The sequence below is a fragment of the Trichoplax adhaerens genome, genomic scaffold, assembly GCF_000150275.1.
Source record: "Trichoplax adhaerens TRIADscaffold_6 genomic scaffold, whole genome shotgun sequence".
NCBI classification, from domain to species: Eukaryota; Metazoa; Placozoa; class Uniplacotomia; order Trichoplacea; family Trichoplacidae; genus Trichoplax; species Trichoplax adhaerens.
This window is the reverse complement of record NW_002060948.1, coordinates 3,489,637-3,514,970: the sequence shown is the minus strand read 5'-3', so window position 1 is coordinate 3,514,970 and position 25,334 is coordinate 3,489,637. Positions and strand designations below refer to the sequence as shown.

Sequence of the window (25,334 nt, the reverse complement as noted above, 5' to 3'; positions counted from 1 at the left end):
TAGTCTACAATTACCATTAAGCTAAAATATTTTCGGATACGAGATGTAAAACCTTACTATGTCCGCCTAAGCCGTTAAAGCCAAAACGTACAACCTAAGACACGCATATAAAATCTATTAGGTAAAGGGGCTAAAAAATTATAAATATCGCTTACTTACGCCATCATTTTTTTGTGTTAACATCTTTGCATTCTTTTCAAAATGTGAAAAATGATCAGCTGAATTCGTTTTGTTTTCTATTTTTTTAAATGTACAAATACGTTAAAACTATTCATTTCTGATCTTCAATTATGATCTTGCAGATACATTTACTAAAAGTAAGGATAATAACTTCTTAAAAATGAATATAATACCTTTGTATTCCTTCTTCTAGCGTGAGACAATGTCAGCAAAGTTTGACGTTGGAATAAAAAATTAAGGAAACATTTACGAATGGAAATACGCTATAGTAGCAAAGCAATCTTTAATAAAAATTACTTTAATGTCGACTCTAGTTCTTGCGCTAGTCATATCAACAGCATCGACGAAGCGTAATCCGTTTCTGTCAAAACCATACGGAAACCCACTTAGATACCTTCAATAGAGTTGCCATAACTCAAGTAATCAACTTAATCTTACTGCAGTACTAACTTGTTCGCGATAGCTCTTAGACTAGAAGAGGTTTCATTGGCTGATCTTAATTCATTTGTTCTAGATATCGAACTTCCTTCGTCATCGACCGAATTCTCGAGGAAATCAATTTCTACTGGCGAGCTAAGCAATAAGAAATAGAATCAACATAAAGAAACATAAAACTTATCGATGCGATCCCGAATAGTTGTTTCTAGTCATTACTCATGTAAAGTTAGCATTTTTTTCTGCATAGATGAGATATCTTGTTTCTTAAAATTTCTTAATTTATTGTTAATAATTTTCAGTTTCTTCTGTAACACCTTCACATAAGAGATAAATGCAATGCCAAAACTATATCAGAAACGAGCATGTTTTTCAAAATTATAACAGTAAAACTTCTTATACCCCATTTTCCAATTTATATTGTTCAAGTTTTTGAGATGCGGCAGTGAAACGCTTCTTCATATCTTCTAAATCTGATTTTGCATTTTCTGACTATTATACCGTATGAATAATACAGGTAATTATTATTGCTACGACAACGAGATGTTTTCAAAGTTTTATCAATACATGTGTATATTCTGGTAGGAATTCTTACAAGTTTAATATATTTTCTTAATTCTATCTCTAAGTTGTATTTTTCTGACTTAATAAATTTCTTGGATTCTTTTAATTTTTCATATTCTCTGAAAATGATTGTAGAAATTAGATATTAAAATCAAAGTTAAAGAATTGATCTGTCACTATTTTTGACGCTCCTAAAATATGTATAAGCATTTAATCAACCATCTTCTAACTTTTTCAAGGACGAAATATAAGTGCATAGTTGCTCGATAGCAGCAGGACCTTCCCCCACGTGTTTAATCATTTTGTCTACTTCATCAGAATTTGATTCTAGAATACTTCGTAATCTATCAATATACAAACCGATTAAAATATGATGGCAAAAAAAGCTCAGGTCGGAGCTATTGCGATAAAGTCCAAGATAGTGTTTTTAACTATGTTAATCGGAATCTATGAGCAATATGCAAGGCTTACCCATCTAATCGACGTAGTTTCTCATGCAACATATTAGACTGGCTGGCAACAAAGCTTGCTTGGTCAAGCTTTCTTAGCGTCTCTTCTTGTTGCTCCTGTTTATATATGTATTATTTTATATTTTATGGTTATTATCAAGCTAATTGACCACAAGTTTGCAATTGTATGATAATCCTACATGGTATACACGGATAGTCCCATTAGTTTTACCTTTAAATCTTTGTTAATTTTCTTGTAATCTCTAAGTGCTAATTTTGTTGTTTTCAATGTATCTTTAAGATTTGATAATTCTTCTTCTAAATCCTGGTTTTCGTTCAAGATTTTTTGATATTGGCTATCTACATTTTACAGCATTGAAGTAGCGCAATAACACCGTTACCTAACAACTGCAGTTTACTATAACGACGATGCTATGTCAAAATTAAATGATTGCCTATATTTGCAGTAGGTATTTACCTCTTTTCTCGTAGATAGCTATGTATTTATCTAGTTGCATCTAATTGATGACGAAATAAATTATAAGCTCACTGATATCCAAGGTTTGTTACAAAACTTTATACATTCATTTACTCATACCCTTAATTGCTGTGGATCATCGGTAAGGTGATTACTGGTATTGCAATCATCACTTCGACTGCAGTCGAAGAAAAGTTTGATAATATCTCTTTTGGTACATCTATTACGACACGTCGGGCAGGTTTTTGATTGTATAACCCATTTTTCTAAGCTAAGCAAAATAGAATATTGTCCGTAAATACAATTGATATTACAGAAGAGCAGATGTAAGCATTCAAGTAGTATCAGTAAGCTGTTTTATTTACTTTATCAAAAAATTGAAAAAGTTTTAAGGCTTAGGGAATATTGAAACAAATCGCCTTGACTGTAATTTACTGTAAGGACATTTTGGCGTAAATAAAGGTTGCGGTTAGTATTTATAGATGCTTTTCCGGATATAATTATAAAAAATACTAAAAATTGCAATATTTTATTGTTCATAAACTAGAGAGTAATTTACGGCTTTCTATAGTCCCATGATTGGACAACTTATTAATTTGTCTGTATATCGTTCTATAGAGTGTGTTTTAATTTGGCAACGTCATAGATAGTCGAATCCTGACTTATGTTTTGCATCATTTTATACATTGGAAGAAGTGCCTAGATTGCGCATGAAGATTTGTTACGAGAATTTTAAAACTACATTCAACTCACCAAGAATAATGAAAGACGTGGCCACCTTTGAAATATCCAGCATACACGAGTGTTCGATAAAGAGTGCAATCGACAAGTTAAGGGAAAGAAGCATATCTTATATCGTCATATCGTTCAAATTTTTAAAAGTAACTATGTTATAACTGGGGATTGATTATAAGTTTAAAAAAATAATTTATCAACATTTTAGGCCATTTTCGTGATGTCTATTGTATTCTAAATTAGGCTATACCTTGCCATTGGTTATTGCACTATTTACAGTAATGAATCTACGAGTCTAAATTAAAATTTGACGATGAATTGGCTCAGTTTAAGGGAATAAGCTATGCACATTTAGGCGATTTCAGTAAGATATCTATGTTATTATTATTATTAATCCAACTAGCGTACAATTTTCAATTCAGTATAAAGGCGAGCGTGCTATTATGCTACAGTATTATAACTATTGACGGTAATGTACTCGTATAGGCGCATGATGCTGTATTTCTAATCTCCAAAATAAGGCCATATTTAAAATAATATTAGAAATATAGGATACAGCGGCCAGCAGCCAGATCTTCATCTCTATAACTTGTTCCATCGGTGCAAATCGGGCAAGTTGGGAATGTAGCCATGACATGAGATCATCAACAAGATTGATTCAATCGATCGATCGAGATGTTGCTGTTAATCTTCTTTCTTTAGTTAAGATTGAATTTAGATTTTACCTTGTGAGCTAACTAAAATTAATTATTCAGTGTCTGTGCCATCCAGCAAAGATTGCCTCTTTCTACCAATGACAGACTCAGTTAGCTATGGAGAAAACAGTACTGTTAAAATCGAACGCAGCATGGTTACAGTAACATCGTGTCTTGCTTGATTCGATGTCATGTTATTATCGCATTGCACCATTAAATGTGCCATTAACACTGCTAGGATTGTATTGACAGTATTAATCCATAGTAATATCTAGATTCAAGGTAGTCTATTCATACTACACTACAGTGGAGTTCGAGTAAATTAAGGTAAAATAAAAGTTCTGTCCTGTCTACAAATTCTATCACCATGATTTATTTCGCTGCATTTTAATTCAATGTTAAAGATAAAGTGATTCATTAGTAATGAAAGATGGACAGAAGTTAGCCTTATTTATGCTTGGGATCCATTGATTATCGGATTTGGACCTTTGCTTCTCTAATTGCATTACTAGTGCTACAACATTGGATCCCTAATGGTCTAGTAACCGATTGCAGATTGCACACTAATGTACAGCATGTTATCCAATGTAATCCAATTTTAGCCTTGGTGTTGAAAACCATGAGAATGGATGTGGTTGGAAATCATGGCGGTATTTTAGAGTGATGTATTTAGTCAACAAGTTAACTCGGCATTTCGTTGCTTTAAAATTTCAATACGTACCTTAGGATAGGCAATGGCAAACTCTAGGTTACAATATGACATGGAGACAACAACACGGCTGTTGAAACGAACTTTGGTCACTAATCAGTGAAGAAATGCTTTCCAGTTTGTTCTACTTGGACTACAAGATGAGTTGAAACTTTTTTTTCAGTCCACTACAGTGATTCATGCCAAAGAAAAAATTCACTTCTAGTCAGCATTTTTGTATTGGGTTGGTCATTAAATTGATTCTCAATCTTTCAAAGTAGAATTCACAGACTTAATGGCGCTGGAATAAATCCACCACAGGAAAAAAATGGCTGGCTCCAGTCTTTGAAGGGATTTCTGCGTCTACTGTACACTGAACAGTACGTGTTTGGGAGGTGAAGCGCTTTCCCGCGGAATGTTTGAATTTTTTAACTTGATGGTACAGTGTACAGTACACTCAGTGTAGTACTGTACACTGTACTCTACTGTACTTTCAAGTACAGTACACTGTATACTGTAGTACTGTACTGTATATTGTACAGTGTACAGTACTGTATAGTATACTGTACAGTACAGTACTGTACTGTACTGTACTGTATGTATAACAAAGTACAGAAATCTTTTTGCAGCTTCACTCCCACATTGGAAGACAGCATAGCTGCGATGCTAGTTGGTCCAGATCGATAGGATGTCAGTAGACTGAATGAGGATAAAAGTACATTGGAGAAATCAAATGATTCTAAATTTTGACATTGAGATATTATGAATCCAGTTACGAATGGAATTGACTTCTTATACCAGAATTCTATCAAATCAAAAATGAGTTATCTCCATCAAATCGAGTCCCCATTAATTCTCAGATGAAATCTGAAAATCGAATCCAAATCAAATGATGATTTGATTTAAGGCACAATTTGGATAAAAACACCCAATCACGGTACCGGTATTCAATCTGATTTGCAATGATTTAGGATATTTGGTATTACAAGGGTAAGCTACTAGGATAGAGATATGTCATCATGGAGAACAAGAATGCTTTGACTACTTGGAAGCTGATGTATATGATGATAGAGGTAGTTACATAGATCAAGATAGGCATGCTATGGATGCACGTACTCTACTGATTCCATCATGCAATATAATTAGTAATTAGATATGATAACGTGGATGTCATATACCACTAGTGATAAAGTAAGTCTACACGCCAACGCTTACGAAGAACGCCTTTACGGACTGAAAGAGACGAGATTAGCTATATCACCAAATAGTTCAGTTCCAAAGACCGAATAGTGTAATTATACAGCCACTGATAGTGTAGACGAGGTAGTCAGGAAATGACTACTATTTAATACTGAAGAAATCTTGACAACCAAGATTATAGTCTTAACAATTCAATTGACAAGCTAGTTGACTAACTAACCGGCTACTTACTAAAAAGTGATCTTCAGGCAACAGCCTTTTATAGTCTCGTCAGAAACTCCTACAGCATATAAAGTTAAATTATCCTTCTAAAGTTAACAAATGGCCATTATGAAACGTATTCTCATCTAATCATTCATATCAATTAGATGAGTATATGTGCATGATTAAATAATAATAATGTTGATTCTCGAACATATCATGAACGTATAGTTATCGTGTTTTACAATTAGTATTGACATCGATTAATGAAATATTACTGGTTGCAATATGATCGATCATGTATTTGGATTATATCCCTGGACAGTAATAACCAGGCACACGTCTAGACAAGAGCATTCGTATATCAATAAACTGCTGATATTTGATATTTACACACTGTATTTCATAATTCATCGTGTTTCTTCTTATTATGATATTCGGACGACGAAGTCATTTGTTTATTTTCAACATCAGGATCTTCTTCTGAATCTATTCCTTCATCTTCCTCTTCACTTGCGCCACCGCGGTCTTCATCGTCTTCCTGATTACCTCCTTCTCCGTCGGATGGTACATTGACATCATCATCATACTCAACCAATTTATAACTTTCTAATGCTACATCTAGATTACTAGCAACCTCACTTATAGTTATTAGTCCGTCTTGATTCGAATCCAAGGCTGTAAGGATCTATTATGTCGAAAGAGGTCAAGTATACAATTAAGAGCTATTAACGGCGACGGTGATGATCGATCAGTGCAGTACGGTACTTATAGGCGTATTAACACCTTAAGTACTTAATGTAGCACAACATTAATATATCAGCAATAATAACTACTTTGATGATAAAACTTAAAAATAATATACTATTGGTAAAGATATACGACTATAATCATAATTACTGCTAAATTGATTGACTTACTTTATCTGCGAATGCCCCCGAGCCACCCACAGCCTATAAAAATGAATCGAATGAATGCCTTCAGCATGAGATTAATTACAGATTGGAGGCTTGCGGTATATTATACATATATGCACACGCAACATATAAGATACTAAAAGTGATTCGACGCAAATTTTATTTACCCTATAACCGTTCTTAAACTTAATTTTGTCAAATAAACCAGAGGTTTCGACCACTGCTTCTTCGGCTACTTGTCTGTAAAAAAATGCATTATCATTTATTTTATTGGCATGAATTCCTCATTTATATTGGTTAACTGTATGATCATTCTGAAGCAATACCTAACTAATCTGTAGCTAGTAAGATAGTACTCGTAGTCAGGATTGTTTTGAATATTGGTTGCTGATTCAATTATAAATTGGAATTTCCTCCAGTCTTCTATTGTAATAGACTCACATCTTTCTCTCGACACGATTTCATTCGAATTAATGGCATTATATTGTTTTAGCTTCAAGGAGCGGATAGATGATGGCCCCAAAAACGAATTACAGGGAGAAAGTCACACTTTTTCATTATTTCATAATCTAATGAACACTGCTATAGGCTATGCTCTTACACTGATGCAAACTGACAGGAACTTACAATGTCTTTCACTAATGTGGTGACTTTAGTTGCTTCTTTAGGATAATACTTCAGTAGCTAATATAGAAAATAATTCGATCAAAAATCTGTAACAGACATCAACGGTAAGTTTCAAATCAAGTATTACCCCTTCAAAAGTATCCTGAATTATATTAAAATGGATTTTAGTACGCTTTCCAAACCATTGTTCTAGTATTTCCTTCCTACATATAAAATGATATCGTCAAGCTTTATTGTCCAAGTCTGATGTATCTTCATGAACCATGAATTGAACGGTAACTAATTAATACTTAAGATAAAGTTATGATATGATAATGGACAGTTAAGTAATAGTGACAGACTACCAATTCCAAAAACGGTTTTAAAAATTAAACAGCAAACTGCAGCAGAATCTTGTTGTAGTAACTGCTTCTTGTAGAGTAAATTATCAAGAAAATCAAGATATATAAAGGTAAGTTAATTAATACTGCTACACCACACTAGAAGGTAACTCTAAAGAATCCATAGTACCGTACCTAAATGTGTTGGATTCAGAATTCCCCATGCTAAGGATTCCACTACCTGAGTAGCTCCAACTTAGGTGGTATTGACTTAGTGGTACATAGTCTTGACTGCAATGGATAGGATTGAAATTTTTCAGTTTGTCATCAGTAATTTCAAATAAAAACGTAAAGGCAACATTCACTGGGCCATGAGAACGAACTTGATGGGCGCAACCTTTTGAAATATGCAATAGATTACTTTAAGCTTAGAAGAAATCAGCTACCGCATATTAGTAGAATTACAGTATTACGCACTTTACAATCACTACCAATATTGTTTGCAATGATGCATATTAAACAAGGATAGTACAGGCGGTTTAGTCGTCAATGATAAAATTGTGTTAAATTACTTGAGACGATATTTGAATGCACATTTAGTTTTATGCATCAGTTAACAACGATTGTTGGAAGTGCATTCTTTAAACTATTAATCAGATCCTACTTTATTTAAAGAAGATGTGTTGACTATATTAAATAGTAAGTTGTACCGCGCCTTAAAGTGACTAGAGTGGATAATTCTCAAGTTAATTAAAAATAATTAGCAATGTCTCGGATAGCTTTCGAGTACTTTACAAGTGTAGTAGTAAGCGTCTAGAAACTGAAAATAAGCAGTGAGAAAAAAATTTACTACAGGACGAATCAACTAACTCATCGTGTCGTCATACTGATGGAGACTATCTTTCTCGTACCTGGCGGTACCAGAATGCAATCACCAGGAGTAATATTTCCCTGTTTAAATGGAATCTCAGCAATACGAGGATATCGTAGTAAATTAACACGGTCTGGGTTGATAGAAGATGATCCTGAGAAATTGTCCACCTGATTATTAATGTACATTTTATCTAGATGTTTAGAGTCCATTAGTATCCAATCTTTCCTGCCTTTAATTGAACAATGAAGAGTATAAGCTAAAAAGAGTAAGGAAATGAATGATTTCAGTCGTTTTATAAATGTTTTGAACGAGTATTTATAAATTAACATTAAGATACAATAAAGAGCCTATCTATATTGAAAGTTTTTATTTAGATTTTTTCTTTAAATGTTGTTATAGACATTATTTCTTGGCATCTCATTCGATATTGAGTAAAATTGGCTATCAAAATGGACATGGATACTGGTTTACTTCTAATGTAGTCTTACTGTTATCTCGGTGTAATCTGCTGCTGGTTTGCCCTGAGCTCATCCATAAATGGCTTTCAATAACACTCGTGGATAAGGGTCCACATCTCATAAATGGCATAACGAAGATTTCATGACGCATTGGATCAGGTAATTGTGTAACCGCATACTTTGGTTGGATATGGTAGCTGTCAATGAAGTTACTAATAGTATCAAATCCTAAGCCTAAGTTTCCTTCCGGTCTTGTCTGATCTTCACTCTTCCCTTCTAGTTTAAGTGTAAGATTGCCATACTTTTCTTTTAAATATTTTTCTGTCCAGTGATCAATAGCTGGACTACGCTTAGCAGCATTTTTAAGTAAAGCAGTCTCCTTGTTTATCAACAGTTGATAAAACTCTTCATTGCTTGGTAAGATAGAAAGAGTAGTTATATCGCCATCAGTATCACGTTGAAAACCGAGAGGTTGTAAATGACCACGCAGAGTATGAGTGGAAGCTAGTGACAAATGGAGCAGTATCAACACAAAGTATTTGTTATTGCCATCCATAATTTGTACATAATGTATTTGCAATAAAATAAGTTCAGGAATTAATGTAATAAGAATTGATACGTTCTAATTATTATATCTCATTTAGTCTTGCTTATGAAATGAGTGGTATAAATATAGATACTAAGCGCTAAAGTAAATTGGCCACAGTCGAAAGTAATCTATAAAACGCTTGGAGCTTTGTTACCGTATTCCTTTTCTAAGCTTTCGCTACATCACAGACATGCATAGGGTTTCTTTTTATGACTGTATTTGGTGAAAATCACGTAAAATTCAATGATAGGCACACCTATACGATTATAGACAGTTAATTATAACAATAGAATTAGCTATAAGAGCTGAACTTTTTTTTATCATGCTAAGAAAAGGCATAGAAAGTAAATAATGACGATGATAATAAGCTCTACTGTTTCACGATCTACTAAAGTTTCTTTCGATATTATCGATGGCTAATCCTTTTGCCATATCAAAAAGTACGAAGATCTATTTATATTTCAGTATGTGCTAGTAGTTACTTGTACGAAATTTGACTTCTAATATATTATTACTAGCTAACGTCACATTGTTGGACTTTTGAATTTTGAATTTGACTTTTGATTAAAAAACTGCGTTGCTACGAGCACTCAAGCTATTCAACGAAATAATTTCCCTTCCCCTTTCGAGCCACTAGCAGGCAGTTTCCCATGCTTTAAATCACTAATATGATATTTTTACTATAGAAAGTCTCTGTAATAAATAATATGATACTATGATTTAAAAATGAATGAATAAGAATTCAATTTACCACCTAAAATCGTGGCATGAAACTTGCAAGTACCACAGGAATTAAAGTTGAGTTATCTTAGCACGGTAGCTCTTCACTGAAAGCTACAAAGTAAAACTAATAGAATGTGTTCGAAATGGTGATGAATTTATATCACATCTACGTTGTTGAATATTTTCATTATGTAGTGCTAACATTTGTGGCGAAATTATCGTGAACATTCTGATCAAAATAAACCATAAATTGAAATCATTATTTTCATCATCATGTCTATGTTATCAAGTGATATTAGTTATACGTTGACAACAAAAATATGATTTCTGTAAATTCTGAGTGTTCTTTGTGAAATGGTGGATGGGAATCGAAAGAACTTTTTCTTATATTAAGTCTAAATCACTTTCAAAGATGATTTTTATCGATATCTATCTTAAATTGTTATCTATTTAACGATCCAGCTTAGTGAAATGGTAATGATTCAATTAGCTACTACCCTAGACTAAACATTTTCACACATCAATCTCATGATCACTCAGTATACGAGTAAATACAGTATGCGTTAAACTAGATGAAAGCTTCATTTCCTTGGCTAGTCCAATGTCAAATGATCCTTTGCCATTTCTTCAGCGTCGTCTTACTGTCATCATCACATAATATCCAGCAATTATAATTAATAAAATGTTGCTTCTTTGTTTCAATTTAGAACTACTATAACCCTATATTAATTAGTGATCGATCATTGGCGATTAGCATAAGGTATTTCTTACTCAAAAAGTGAAATTTAATTTTATATGCTAAAAATTTATATAATCTGCGACGTCTATATTTTCCATATTATTCAGAATCAGTATATTAATCTAATCACAATAAAGTCATTTCTCAGCTTATAATATATAGAAGCAGCATTTAATATTAATTTAGCTGTTTGTAATTCATGTCGAATAACAGTAGATATGCCAAGAGTTCGGTTCACAATCGGTTCATATGGGTGGAATCTACTGAATTTAAATAGTAGTAATTTCTTAATAGGCTAAAATAAGGACAATTGAAAGCTTTTAACTTTACATATTGAATGTTTTGTGCCATAACTATGTGAGTCTATATCCTATTACGATTCTGTAAGTCATAAAAGACGCCTATTATTGATGTAGATAATCGACTAGAGCTAATTGATAATTTATTTGATGGAAGTTAAATATGAATTAATAAATAGACGTCATCTATTCAAGGAACTGTTTGTTCATCGACGACCTGATGAATGTTAGATCATCATAAGAATAAGAAGGATAAACAAAAGAAGTGTTTCATTCTATAGTTTCCTTAACTAGTAGTTTAGCCATCCAGTTCATTTAGTCACGATTACTGCGTCTTGGAATAGATCAAGTTTAGTGGCCGTTGTTACGACGATATATAATTTTTGACGTAAATTGGCGAATAAAAAATGAATCGTTTTTACGTCGTTTTGATTGGATTTTTGTTGGCAATCGCCAATTTATCTTTGGCAAAGGAGAGTCAGCAAGAAGTCCCTCGTGGTCATATGCAGGATTTAGGGCTACACCGCGATTCGGAAGGTCATATTGATATTTTGCAAGAAATACCATCAGCAGAAGAATTTTGGAGAAAGTATGTTAGTAAAAGGACAGCGGTACTTATAAAGGGAGCCGCTAAAGATTTCCCGGCCAAATCTTTATGGACTGATCCGTACATATCGGAAAAGTATGGCCACTTAAATGTTCGATTAGAGAGCAAAAGAGAAGGTTATCAATATCCAGCCGGTGATGTTAGCTTAGCTCGCGACTCTCTTAAACATTTTGTATCAACTTATGTTAAGGAGAATAAGTACATCGTTTCTCAACTCCCTAAACCGATGTACGGCGACGTCTTAGTTCCTCCTTGTCTAGCATGCGGTGATTTTAATGATTCTATCGTTGAAGTAAATTACTGGATGAGTAGTGGTGGAACCAGGAGTTTACTACACAAAGATGCGCGTAAGTAGAATTTGAAATGCATTAAACTCCTAAGCAATGACATACTAGCAGGATCAAATTACTGATCTGTTACTTGGATACTTTTCACATCGCAATCATAATCATGAGTTTGTGTTTCTATGCACATTGTATAGCCTATAAAAGTTAATTTTTAATTATGACGAGATTAGTGTAGTCAAAAATTAAAGAGCAACGATTACGACTCGTCATTTGAGCCCTAACTAAGATTCAATTATTAATATTACTTAAACGTAAACTGTACATATTTCATATCCATCACGTTGTATAAGGTTAAGAGTCTCTCGTCTTGGCATTGTCATTTTTTTATTTCAACCGATTGTCAAAGGACTGTTAAACTTATCTCTTAGATGCGAAATAGTTTATTATTTTTCTATGATAATTAGTATAGCATAATTATCGTAGTCTATTTCCTATTTACTAAGATAGAAGGTGGCAGAAAGAAAACGCAAGACTGCTTGGAGACATGCTTGTTTACTACTTCACTAATATTGACTTTACGTTAGAGATGGGTGGATCGCTTAAACATTCATTTGACGATCATGATTGATTTAATAAATGAGAGAAAGACTTTTCTTATTAATAAAAGCATCAACGGTTAGAAAGTGTTATAAACACGATTACTGAAATAGTAATCCTTGTTTGCTAATGTGTTCAATTAGATTACAAAAATATGAACTTCAGACTCAAAAAGAAAATTATAAAATACGTGGAACCGATAGCATTATTTTGAATTAGACTTAATTTACTGTTACGCTAGAAAGACCATTGGTTCGAAGCCTTTCTGGATGAATAACTGGAGATATTCTTTGATCAATTTAGTTTGTCATTGCTTCCATATGAATCTCGCTAATATTAAGGATGATATATGTACAAGTTCGTAAATCTTCAAATTTATCTGATCATCAAATGAACCAGAAGCCCTGATTTTGTCATCGAATCTCTAAGACTCTGCTAGATGTAGTATACCATGTAGATTTTATTTCATTTTGACCAACTGTTGCAATTCTCGTGACTTGAACGTACTCTTTCGTCGCCCGTGAGCATTTCATTAAGCACGTTGAATTATAAGGCCTTGTTGCTGTAGTTTTAATATAGCTTTAATCGCAAATAATACGCATTAATCTTAAGTTCATGTAATTATTCAATTTTCGATAGCCAATATCCTCAATTGTGTACTCAATGGGACGAAAGATTGGATTTTGATTAGACCTGAGCATGAATATATGGTACCATTGGCAAAAGAGCCATCTATGGATGGTGGAGGTTATTCTGTACTTAAAGTAACCAAGGTCGATTTAATCCAGTTCTCAAAATTCCGCGATTGCCCATATCATATTGCTAACGTATCAGCAGGAGATTGCTTATACGTCCCTTATGGTAAGTTGCATCATTCAACAACATTTAACCGAAAAAATAATTTCAAAGATCTAATATCGACTACCAATTTTCTCTTAATAATGTCTTTATATAATAATAAATAAAGCAAAGTAAGATATTAACAACTAATGTCTTAATGGATAAACTTTATTTTTGCGAACGACCATAGCGTCTATAACTAAGAAAAGTTAATTGATTAACTCGTCATCGTCTCTTTAGGTACATTACATCATGTCCGATCATACGGCGAAAAAAACATGGCCGTGTCCTTTTTGTTTTCTCGCAGTTTATCGCATTCTAAAAAGTTTAATGACGCCGGTTGCGAGAAACAAGGACCTAAAAACTTAGCGGATTCAACAGTTGCTTGGGATTTTGATGGGGCCACGACACTGACGATGGGATTACAAGAACCAGCAGTATACAGGTATGCTCTTAAAACAAAAATTGACGACATACTGTAGTTGATCTGTGATCGGCTCTAACTGTCAGCAAATATGAGAACAACTCTTATAAGTTATATGACACAAAGTTTAATGAGAATAATGTATTAACAACATTTTAATCAATCGAATATTTACTCTGTCAGTTAAAGAAAGAAGGCTTATACTGCCCACTACTACTTTTCAGCGACACTAATTTTCACGATACAGTTGAAAATTTATGCTTAGGTGTTCACTAATCTTAATAATAAACATATAGGAGAGCAGCATTACGCGCATTCCGAGGAAAGAAGAATATAACTACTAAACTCTTCATGAAAAGGATAGGACAGGTATTGCTACACTTAGTATAGATTGTTGAATTGATATAATATCCAGTATCCGCTATAAGCGATACTGTAGAGGAAGAAAATGATATATGAATTATTCAGAAACTCTAGATGTTGATATAATACTAGAGAATTATATTTTAGAGCACAATAGCTTCAGATATGTTTAGTGTAATTTAATAAAGATCGCGTATCATGGCGTAGCGCACTAAAAATACTGAAAGTATATGTTGTAATAATGCTAAAATATCATTATCCATCTCGTTACTAAGAACATTCTATTACAATTTTACGAAAATAATGTTCGGTAGAATATAAAGAATCATAGAATTAACCGCTATCAATTTCTGCTTTATTAACGACGTTCTACAACAATTTTATAAGATGACATTAAGTAGATTACCAAAAACTACAGAGCAGTATGAAAATATTTTCATTTTTTATGCAATCATGCTATCTTCCTACGTCATCAGCTGATCTTACGAATAGTTTAGCTAAAAAGTACTGGAACGATAATTGGAATAAGGCACTTATCTATATCAAGGCTTACTTCATTGGAAATATATTTATGACAAATCAGGAATATCTAGCTCAATAATCACCTAAAATGATTCGTTTTAGACTATACTTCCGGAAGATCCACAAAAAAGACGTGAAGCAAGAAAGAAAGTAAGCACTTTATAGGAATTTCTATCTTACCATGGATTATATTATTGTTGCAACAAAAATTACTGAATGCAATTTATATTAATTATCCAGTCTATCTTGAATCTATTGAAATCTATGCTTGATATTTCATATTGCATATACACCGTAGAGAGTAAGAAATAGGTGTTTTCTAATATAGGCTATTGAAAACTTTAAATTGAAAAATAAAAAATTTATCACCGTGGACGAAATATCGGCTTTACCTATGGATGCGTTTAAACCAATAATTTTCATATCAGAATTGGATCCTGTTAACACACTACAATATGAGTATCGCTTGTTTACTAAAGATCAAATGAGGTATCAATAATTGTACCCTATTTACAATATATCAATTAAAAAGTTTGCAGAATTGTTCCCTATATCCATTTTAAAAGGATACCATAGCTTTTTTAATTGTATTTGATACTTGATTTGTTAAAATTGTGCGTGATCATCATCGGTAGAACGGCAATAATAAATTGCGCTATACAATAATTTTAATTATGTTGATTATTATATCTGGAACTTCTGCGTAAAAATTGCTTACTTTCAAACCTAATCTTATATGTTATCGCATTTTGACGATCTATAGGGAGGTCTTTCGTGAAGTAAAAGATGAAAAGGGTGGCATTGACTGTGAACAATTTAAAGAATATTATAGGGTAAATTTTTATATATGCAAATATTATTAAGCTTTGAATGCGTTACACATAATATTTAAGCTATCGAATTAGGTTTAGAGCTTCTATTTAATGCTTGGCTTGAACGGCTATAAAATATTTTTTATCTAGCGTAACCTGGGTGGATCGGAACGAGTAGCTATTGAGGTCAGCGCATTTCTAGTATTTCTCTTGTATATATTAGTTAGAATATCATATAGAACGCGAGCTAATAAAAGTTTTATCTTGTTCGATTTGACGACTATAACACACGCGTAATTCATAAAATGAAAATAATAATAACCAACCTTTAAACAATTTATTGATGATGATTATATAGGTTATACAAGAGTTTGACAACGATAAAGATGGCAAAATCAGCAAAAAGGAGCGAAAAAAGAACATGAAACGTGTATTAAACTTATTTGAAGATGATATGCCACCTGAACACGTTAACGACTATGCAGATGTTTTTGTGTATCGCGATCAAAGGGAACAGGTGCCAAAGGTTGATCCAATGGAAATCTACTATGATGGTGATGCGGAAAAAAAGTATGAATTTTACCGAAAAGGGGAAGGTGAAGGAATTCGTGTGAAAGAAGGTTATACTCAGTTCGAGGATGGAGAAGATCCACTTTTTACGAGCCGAAAAGAACTTTCAACTAAGGGAGAAAATAAGGATGAAAGAAATGGCGATGAAGAGGAGGAAGAAATGCAGATGCCAGATGAAGAAGAAGACGTCGACGAATATCCCAACCGAGATTCTCGTGATGAATTGTAATGGGTGCTGTAGTAACAATTTCTAGCCAATTATGGCAATTATACATTATCAAGGTAGCAATACTTTAAAATTTTTTCTACACGTAGTCCAGGTTTAGTGACATATTGCCGATTTGTGTAAGTTTGTAGATGTTACTACGGTATCTTGTGCTCAGTAAACTTTTTTGTTATGATAGCATTGCTGAATGATGCTTTACCCTAATTACTTGGATTATAACTATCTATTTATTAACATGGAATAGAAATGATAAACATAATTGCTTCTACAGGGATTCTGAGCGTTAGAGAATTGTATTAGCTTCATTATAGAATGAATTTATTTAAGTTATGCATGCTAATCATAGAAATTATCTGGTTAACGATAATACCGTTGAATCTATAGCGCATTATTTAATTGTCGTAAAATACCCCAAGTTTAAAATTATTCCATGATTCCCTCCCAGTTGGCAAAACTATATTACAACTTGACTTTTATGGTATATCATATCTATCTCCCATGCTTCACAACAACCTTCATAAATAAGGTTTACAATCCATACTTTCCCTACTAGTATTGTACTTCACTAATGCAGTTGATGTAACAAATTATCGTGGTACTTGTATTTTCATGCTCTTCAATAAAGAAATTAACTTTATATTTCCACCACAGCTCAAAAGTAATGCTTATATTGTAGATATAATTTTGAACAGCTGATATCAATGATAGACATGCAGGTCCTTTATAATATAGATAGCTGGCTTAATTAAGCGAGATATAGCCGTTTAGCTGTTATGTAACTGTGTATATAATGGAAATTGTTGAAATGTCGAAGTAATTTCTTAGTAAGCGTTTGGGAATGCTTGAATCAGATAAATTGAGCACTGCTGTATCAATTAAATTGATAATCCACCATTCAAAACTTCCTATAATGTATCTGGCAATGACGAAGAATGTTTAATAAGCCCTTTACAATAACCCTAAGTAAAATATGTCTATAAGCGTCTATCAATAGTTAAGCTTGTAACCATTTATTTTAATTAGTGAGGACGATAGTTGTTACTAAGGTGAAAATTTAATAAATCCAACTCCGAAATTTGATGTAGGGCAATAGCTTAGGCGCCTATTTCATACTTTCTCCATGAACTATTACGGATTTCTAGGACGTGAAACCTGATGATAATAAATCAGTCTGAAGAAATTATTAGAATCGATACTGCAGCATATTAGGTCCTTTACGTTCGTTGATTTCCTTCGTTTGCGCCTGCTACTAATAAAGATAACTTTACTATCATAATATATACCTTAAGAATCATATAATTTTAACATAGTAGACGATGGAAATAGTACTGAAACTGATAATTACATTTATATGCAATTACTTCCTACTATTTGGTGCAATTATACTTGAGATTTGCAAATGCCAACATTATCGAAGAGCAAATGAACAGTTTAGCTTTAAACTGATTTTGTAAGGCAAAATATAATCATAAGTTGTTCATTAATACTCGCTACACAACGATAATATTATAGCAAGATAGTAATATTTTAGCGAAAATGATTACGTCTGTATTTTATTAAATTAGTCTGTAGTCAACCCTAATGACCGAAGTAGTGAATAAATGAGAAGGCCTTTGTTATTACACTTGACTAGATAGACCATAATCGTTACTCTAAGTTATTCTTCACTATCATCGTAGCTATATAACTTGTACTTATCACTTCATTATTCACTTTTTCTGTGCAGGATAAAGGCACCGATCAGAATGCTAAGGGAATAAATCTATTTGCCTCTTTCCTAGGCTACAGTTTATATGTATTCATAAGTAGTAAATTTGACAAATTAATTTTAAATATTTCACAACCTACGCCAATTTTATTGACAGCGATGGCTACCAGGCTATTGTTTGTTTAGGCAATTATTGATTTAAACGTATTTTGTCAAGCTTATACATTAGTTGGCTTAGTCTAATAGAATAGAATATTATGAAAGAACGAATTCATCATTGTTATGCGGGTTTTCCCTTGACGTCAATAGAGGTTAGTATAATTAGCAAGACATAATATTAGTCCCACCACAAAGTTATTCATTCCCTAGGGTGCACTCGATTACATCTCAAATTGCTACCAAGTGGACATAAAATGACTTATAAAATTACTGTGTTATTTTTAGTTGCTATCTTGGTCAATCAGGGCAATGCGGATGACAATTATAAGTTACCTAAGGGCCATCTTAAACCATTAGGACAACATCGTGCTGCTGAAGGGCATATTGATGTACTCAATGAACCGATTTCTGCCGAAGAATTCTGGAGCAAGTATGTTGGTCAAAGGCGACCAGTCTTACTAAAGCAAGCGGCATTAGATTTTCCAGCGATAGACTCATGGACTGATGATTATTTAAGAAATTTTTATGGAAATTATTGGATTTATTCTGCTAAAATCAATGAAAAGGAAGAAATCTCTAATGACCAAGGGCATCTAGAACGCCAATCCTTGAATGATTTTATATCAACTTATGTCAATGAAAGCAAATGCATCGATTCTCAATTGCCTCAACCCATGCAACGCGATGTGCTAATTCCACCTTTCCTTTCATGTGGCTCATTTACAACCGCTATGATTGATGTACATGTTTGGCTTAACACCGGTAACAGTAAAAGTTCGCTACGGAAAGATGCTTGTAAGTTAAGAGCATATTCATCAGCTTCACTAGTGAAAGCTGACTTTGTTAGATACATCAATTTCCTCATATCAATGCGTATGTAACTGCTGAAATGGGCACTTGAAAATTTATTATGATTTTGTAAATATTATCTCGTATACTATTATTTAATGATGTTAGCATGGTAAGATATTGTAGTCGATTAATAGCTCTAATAAGCACCGCACTCGCTCTAATATTGCAGACCGAAATGACGTTATGTAGTGTAAGCTCTTTCTTTACTTCATCAAACAGCATTTAGACGAATCAAAATTGATGTTCCAACATATAACCCAGATGCCTTATAACGTTTTTATTATATTAATGTTGATCATTGGCATGATGAAATATTGGAATAGATTTCTGTTATGATCGAAAGATTCCATATGTTATTCGTCAAGATTTTACAAGATTTGCCTGATAATCCTATTGAGGGTATACAGTAAATTTCGTATGACATAAATCTATTCCGTACTCGAAGTATTCTTGGCGTACGCTAGGGATGTGCAACGCTTTAACTCTCGATAGAATCTTAGAGCACGGGAATAGCAGTTGATCAATAGTAACTTCTTAAATCAATTCCACCATTAGATATATGAACAGTATTGAAGCCATAAGATTGCAGATGATTACGGTACTTTAACAAGTTGTAATAAGATGGTCTTGATAAGATAAGTCCATTTTACTGTTCCTATCAATCACAAATCGGCAAATAGAATAGGTTGGTCAATATTATAGTTGTTGAAATAAAGTGTTTCATCTCCCCTTTGTCTCGTACTATATTGATGAGTTATACGAGCAATAGTAAATTAGTCTAAGACATTTCAAATTGCAATAATAATGCGAGCATACTGACCCACATTGACGGTCATCTGTAGCATTTTAATGTATCCTACGATTCCTTCTGATTGAGCTTGGGTTTGGTAATATCTGCACTATAAATATAAGAACCAGCATCCTTCATGAACTCAAAAATTAAGGTAAATATGTCACGCAAAGTTCTTAGTCAATGCTTATATGCACTTGGCTTCGTATGTTGTAATTCCCGATTTAAGTGAAATTTGTAACAGTTTGGCCATAAATTCGGGATAAAGGGCGTTAGAATACACGTAGACCGGAGACAAGGAAGATAAATGTTCATAGTTATGAACGCCTACCTGTTGCATAATTAATGAGCAGAAGTAGGAGTACTGCTATCGGATAGATCTTTGCAGTGTATGGGTTCTTATCCCCTAACACATCACTCCTGTAATTAACTGAAATCATCATAATCTTTAGCTCTTTATTAGGCATCCATCTTACGTGCTTCACACCCAAGATACTATCTATTAGGATTAGAAGTCTTATACGAATTATTCCTTAACACTGCGAAGTCTTTAACGGGTTTTATGCAAAAATAAAAAAACTGCAGATATGAAGGGCTTTACCAAAGAGACTACTAAAGTTACAGCTTTGATCATTATCCTACCGTATATATCAGTAATAAGAGCTACTGCTTCTATAATATTGGTAGCTATGTTGTAAAATGACTGTATTACTACTTAATAGCGTTCTGTTAGATAAATAAGTTATACGTATTAACTGCAAATAGAATAATTGAGATAAAATGCTTGGTACTAATAATCTTAACTACCACTACATACTATACATGTATTATTTATAGCAATCCATTTATAATAATAATGACTCCGTTTCTGCCTTGACACAAATTCTTTTTAATGCCAATAGCTAATACGATCAATTGCTTATTGAATGGAACGAGTGATTGGATATTAATCGATAATCAAAACGCACATCTTGTACCCATGGTAGAAGAGATAGCCAAAGATGGAAGTACACGTTCTGCCTTACAAGTTGATGAAGTGGACTTACAGAAATATTCAGCATTTTCAAATTGCCCTTACTATGATGCTACCTTAGCTAAAGGAGACTGCATCTATCTTCCTCATGGTAAGTTTTCCGATTACTATAGTCACCTTAAGGCAGAAGAAATGAATTATATGGTTTACACTAAGTAGGAGAAAGTGCAGCAAAGCATATATTCGCTTTAGTTGCCTATTATTTAGGTCCAAAATCCGTCAATTGTAATTACTTAAACATATTGAAGAAACTTAATAAGAGAATTTAAGGCCTGAATATTAGCTACTTAGGTTATGATAGTTGTTTTTTGGTAATTCTTATTAATTTTACCTTTCAGATTCTTTGTATCAAGTAAGAACAGATGGTGTTAAAAATATGCGTGTTTCGCTTTTATTTTCTCAAAGCGTATCGCATTTGAAAAAGTTTAACAACCAGGATTGTCAAACGTCGAAATATAAAAATATTCGGGACCCCATGTTTGATTGGCAAATTAATAGCCATACAACCCCAGTTGTTGATTTGCAAGATCCTAATTTATACAGGTTTTTACAAGTTTAATTCTGTGCCTTCAAGCTTGGAAGAAATTTTGTTAAGCAATGTTACTGCTGGACTTTATTACAATTTTTAGTTAATGATTCTAGAGATTCAATATTTTAAGTTACATACCAAATTGTTACATACTAAATTTTAAATTTGTGTATCTATAACTTTATACTTTGAGTAAGCCATCGCTGTGAATTTCATCATCATGAAAATCTAATATTACACATTAATCACGATTCTTTTGACAGATTTTAAATTCTTGAAACCTTACGTTTGAGATTTTAATTTCTACGAAAAAGTGAAATGTTAAGATTGGAATTGATAGCAGTAGTAGTTTGGCCAATTTTGTTCAATTTATTAATTATTTTCTTCACTTGAAATAGAGAAGCTGCATTTCAAGCATTTAAAGGCAAGAAAAAAATAAGGACTGAAGTGCTTTTAAGGAGACTCAAGGTAGTATATCATTTTTTTTAAAAGAAACCTGTTATTTCAGAAATCAAGATACAAAATTGTACTTCTAGCGTTTTTCCATAGGTATTGATCATGGTGACGGTGTTTGATTCTTATAGCCTTATCGAACTAAATTTTATACTGTACTTATTTAAGCGTACCATTCCTGATCGAGGCTCTGATCACATAAACAAAGTGATAAAATTAGTAAGTAAAGCCAGCCGATACTAAAGATTTTAGTCTCTAATCTGATTTGTAAGCAACGTTTTATTGATAGATGTGGCTACTAATTAAAACTTGCTTCTACATAGATACGAAAAAATCTCCAGATAGAGAATAAAAACGTTGTCACTACTGATGAGATCGCTGACCTCCCTCTGCAATCTTGGATAAATTTAATATACTACTTTGATTTAGATCCGGAAAATCCTTTAAAATATGAATATCGCATCTATACAAAGAAAGATATACGGTAAGTCAAGTCTTATCAAGTTTAGGGGTATATATTTTCGCGATCAACCATTTAATGCTAAATTATGAATAATCTTGTGACTAAAAGATAATACAATATATTTTATGGAGCTACATTTGGCCTAAAATCATTCTCTAATTGCATACAATACGTCTTGGATTATGGTTTTCTAGCCGTAGAAGTTTGCTACTGTCGTTATATACTTACACAATCTTTATAACTATTTCCAGATCGATAATCGAGAAAACCATTGATAAAGCTGGAGGAATTAATACTAGAAAATTTGCCGTTTTCTATGAGGTACAACCATCCAATAATTTATTAATTTACTATTATAGACAATATAATTCCGCAATGCAAGCACGAAATTGGGACAAATTCTCATTATTGCCATGGTAATTTAATATACTCTGGTTTATTCCATATTTTAGAAATTACTATCAGGGTCTGAGCAATCAGCAAACGAGGTAATGACTGATTTAAAAGGTTTAAATTTAGATAACTACGTACTATAGTAGTAATAGCTTTAATATATAAGTACTTTAGATCTTTAATATATAAGAATTTACAGTACATTAACAGAAAATGAGGGCAAGAATGGAACATGATGATTAATTTCTTTCTATAGATTATGAGAAAATTTGATACTAACGGAAACGGAAAAGTTAGTAAAGAGGAAAGACTAAGTAAGTTGGATGAAGTTCTAGGTTTGTTTGCTAATCCGGATGGTAAAGTTGACGAAATAGATAGCAATGAAAGTGATATATCGGATGGTGAAGATCCTCTAAGATCAGAGGAGACGGAATTAAAGAAAGAGTCTGCTGAAATCGGAAACCAAGGAATACCTGAACAAACTGATAGTGGAAGCATTAATGATGAAATGAATGAAAAGAAATCTTCTCGCGATGAATTGTAATATTTTTATCTTAGCCAACTGTTCGCATTTATTATTATATTTCGTTATTAGGAGTTTCCAAAAGACTGTTCCTATTTGTATCTTATATTATTATAATTTGCCTCGAGTGGCTTTGACAGAATGATCGTTACTAGATATTTACTAGTGCCTAGATTAACTGTTGGTGTATTTAGAGAGAATAGTTGCCGTTCATGAATGATTTCTACTACAACATGCCCGATAGTGTTTATTTGACAGTTCCAATATTATTTCTTTGGCGTATTAGGGAGAATGATTACACTTAATAAATATTTTTGGCAAACTTATCGTTAGCGTTTGTTCTCGATTTAGTACTACCTATGTACTTTATAGAAGTATTGCTATTTTAATGATCCTCGTTGCTATTAGGAACATCAATAGCATAACAGCTTTATTTCTTATTCAATTTTAGTATTGCTTTATAATCTTTAACTTCAACCTCCATCCGCAGACACGTAGTTAGTTTAAATTTAATTTCTAATGTACGTACAAGGGTTAAAATCTTAAAAAGCAAAAGAGTAATGAACGACTAAAGGATTATTCCGATCGATGATGGCCTACCATACAAATTAATAGTAATTATAGAGGTGACAAGATTGATGGTTTGCTGTTATTCCTTAACTAGAACGTCTTTAAAATGGTAATTGAAATTTTCATTCGCTTTTGGACAAGCTCTAATTTGAAAAGCAATGACATAGCAGCTCGCTTTGCCATAAAATTAAAACTATCATCCATTTGATAATTATAATGCCGATCGATGATGGCTAACCAAACAAACTCATACAGTAAACATACGTAGAGGTGATAAAGTTGATGCCTTGCTACTATTTGTTATCTAGAACATCTCTAAAATGATAGTTAGCATTTTTCATTTGCTTGTAGATAAGTAAGTCCTAGTTTGAAAAGAGATTACATGGTAGTTGCTTTTACTATAAATCAAAACTATCTTCCATTAGATAATTATTATTCTAAACCACCGGATGCAACTTCCTCCACAGCTTATATTAACTTTCAGTAAGTAGTTTCATTAATATCACCTTGAAAGCAACGTGATTTTATCATTAAAGTTACTTTCCTACTCGTATATCGTTGTTTATTTTCGGAGAATGCGGCAGTGTAGATCGACTATAGTATGTTTCCGTGTCAAAATGAATTAGTGTAAAGAAAGTATATTGGAATTCTTCCTCAATCAGCTGGATATAATCTACTATGATCGATATGGCTGTAATATGATATGAAAAATGAACATTTGTGATTTCTATGTAAAGATTTTGTGAATGGATGGATAATGTTATCGATGCTTTATCGAAGGTTGCGATATTGCTACGCAGAAAATTCTATGTGCTCTTTTATTTGCATGGCACAGACTAGAAAACACTGAGCATCTATGAATTAATGATTACGGTGCTTGCTTCTTCAAACAAGTGCATTATTCGAGAAGAATTGATCCTTTCAGATTATTTTCACGAGCAGACTAGGAGGGGTTAAGATTGTATGCATTAAACGTTCTACCGATTCCTTGCCGATCGCGCTTGTTGCAGTTGATAGTGTTTTGGTTTCATTTTATTTTCATACTTACTAAGACTAAGAAGTATTAAGAATGAATGGTAGAATCGCAATTTTACTTCTCGAAGGCTATATTTATAGCAGATATTTCTTTAAAAAAGGAATTTGCCCTATTATCTATTCTACAAGAAGTCAGAGTGATGAATTATTTACTTTCACCGATCTTTGACAAAACATCATCGAGAATCTTGTATCGCATACCGGAGAAATTGATATAAAACGCTAATATTTTAAACGTTATAACAGGCTAAAAAGCGTTGGATCGTCAATATTAGCTGATCTTAGATAAAGTATCATAGATAATCTTAAATTGAATACGTGGAATCAGACAAGATTATAAATGAAACAGAATCATTCTTTGCTAGGAATCTATAGTGGGATAAAAGATTTTATATTAATTTTATAAT

The 25,334-nt window shown here is 32.8% G+C and overlaps 4 protein-coding genes across 4 annotated transcripts; 2 read left to right on the top strand and 2 right to left on the bottom strand.

Annotated features, from left to right (window-relative positions):
* Window positions 1-16: 16 nt before the first annotated feature.
* Window positions 17-2,552, bottom strand: TRIADDRAFT_57503 (uncharacterized protein; the record flags this gene model as incomplete). Its single annotated transcript, XM_002113349.1, has 13 exons — window positions 17-94; window positions 354-443; window positions 478-574; window positions 631-753; window positions 835-932; window positions 1,018-1,107; window positions 1,211-1,298; window positions 1,410-1,523; window positions 1,651-1,745; window positions 1,861-1,988; window positions 2,107-2,146; window positions 2,227-2,377; window positions 2,542-2,552. 13 exons carry the CDS (start codon window positions 2,550-2,552, stop codon window positions 17-19), a joined length of 1,203 nt encoding a protein of 400 aa, XP_002113385.1.
* Window positions 2,553-6,028: 3,476 nt separating this feature from the next.
* On the bottom strand, window positions 6,029-9,377 carry TRIADDRAFT_57502 (uncharacterized protein; the record flags this gene model as incomplete). Its single annotated transcript, XM_002113348.1, has 8 exons — window positions 6,029-6,313; window positions 6,546-6,578; window positions 6,710-6,782; window positions 7,144-7,226; window positions 7,297-7,372; window positions 7,685-7,886; window positions 8,401-8,619; window positions 8,852-9,377. The coding sequence occupies 8 exons, from the start codon at window positions 9,375-9,377 to the stop codon at window positions 6,029-6,031; spliced, it is 1,497 nt and encodes a 498-aa protein (XP_002113384.1).
* Window positions 9,378-11,578: 2,201 nt separating this feature from the next.
* TRIADDRAFT_64017 (uncharacterized protein) lies at window positions 11,579-16,422 on the top strand (the record flags this gene model as incomplete). Its single annotated transcript, XM_002113721.1, has 9 exons — window positions 11,579-12,125; window positions 13,302-13,523; window positions 13,743-13,947; window positions 14,223-14,295; window positions 14,914-14,961; window positions 15,140-15,300; window positions 15,575-15,644; window positions 15,774-15,809; window positions 15,982-16,422. 9 exons carry the CDS (start codon window positions 11,579-11,581, stop codon window positions 16,420-16,422), a joined length of 1,803 nt encoding a protein of 600 aa, XP_002113757.1.
* A 2,118-nt stretch (window positions 16,423-18,540) lies between these two features.
* Window positions 18,541-23,343, top strand: TRIADDRAFT_57500 (uncharacterized protein; the record flags this gene model as incomplete). Its single annotated transcript, XM_002113720.1, has 8 exons — window positions 18,541-19,081; window positions 20,831-21,052; window positions 21,300-21,504; window positions 21,889-21,958; window positions 22,267-22,427; window positions 22,658-22,727; window positions 22,859-22,894; window positions 23,056-23,343. 8 exons carry the CDS (start codon window positions 18,541-18,543, stop codon window positions 23,341-23,343), a joined length of 1,593 nt encoding a protein of 530 aa, XP_002113756.1.
* Window positions 23,344-25,334: the final 1,991 nt, after the last annotated feature.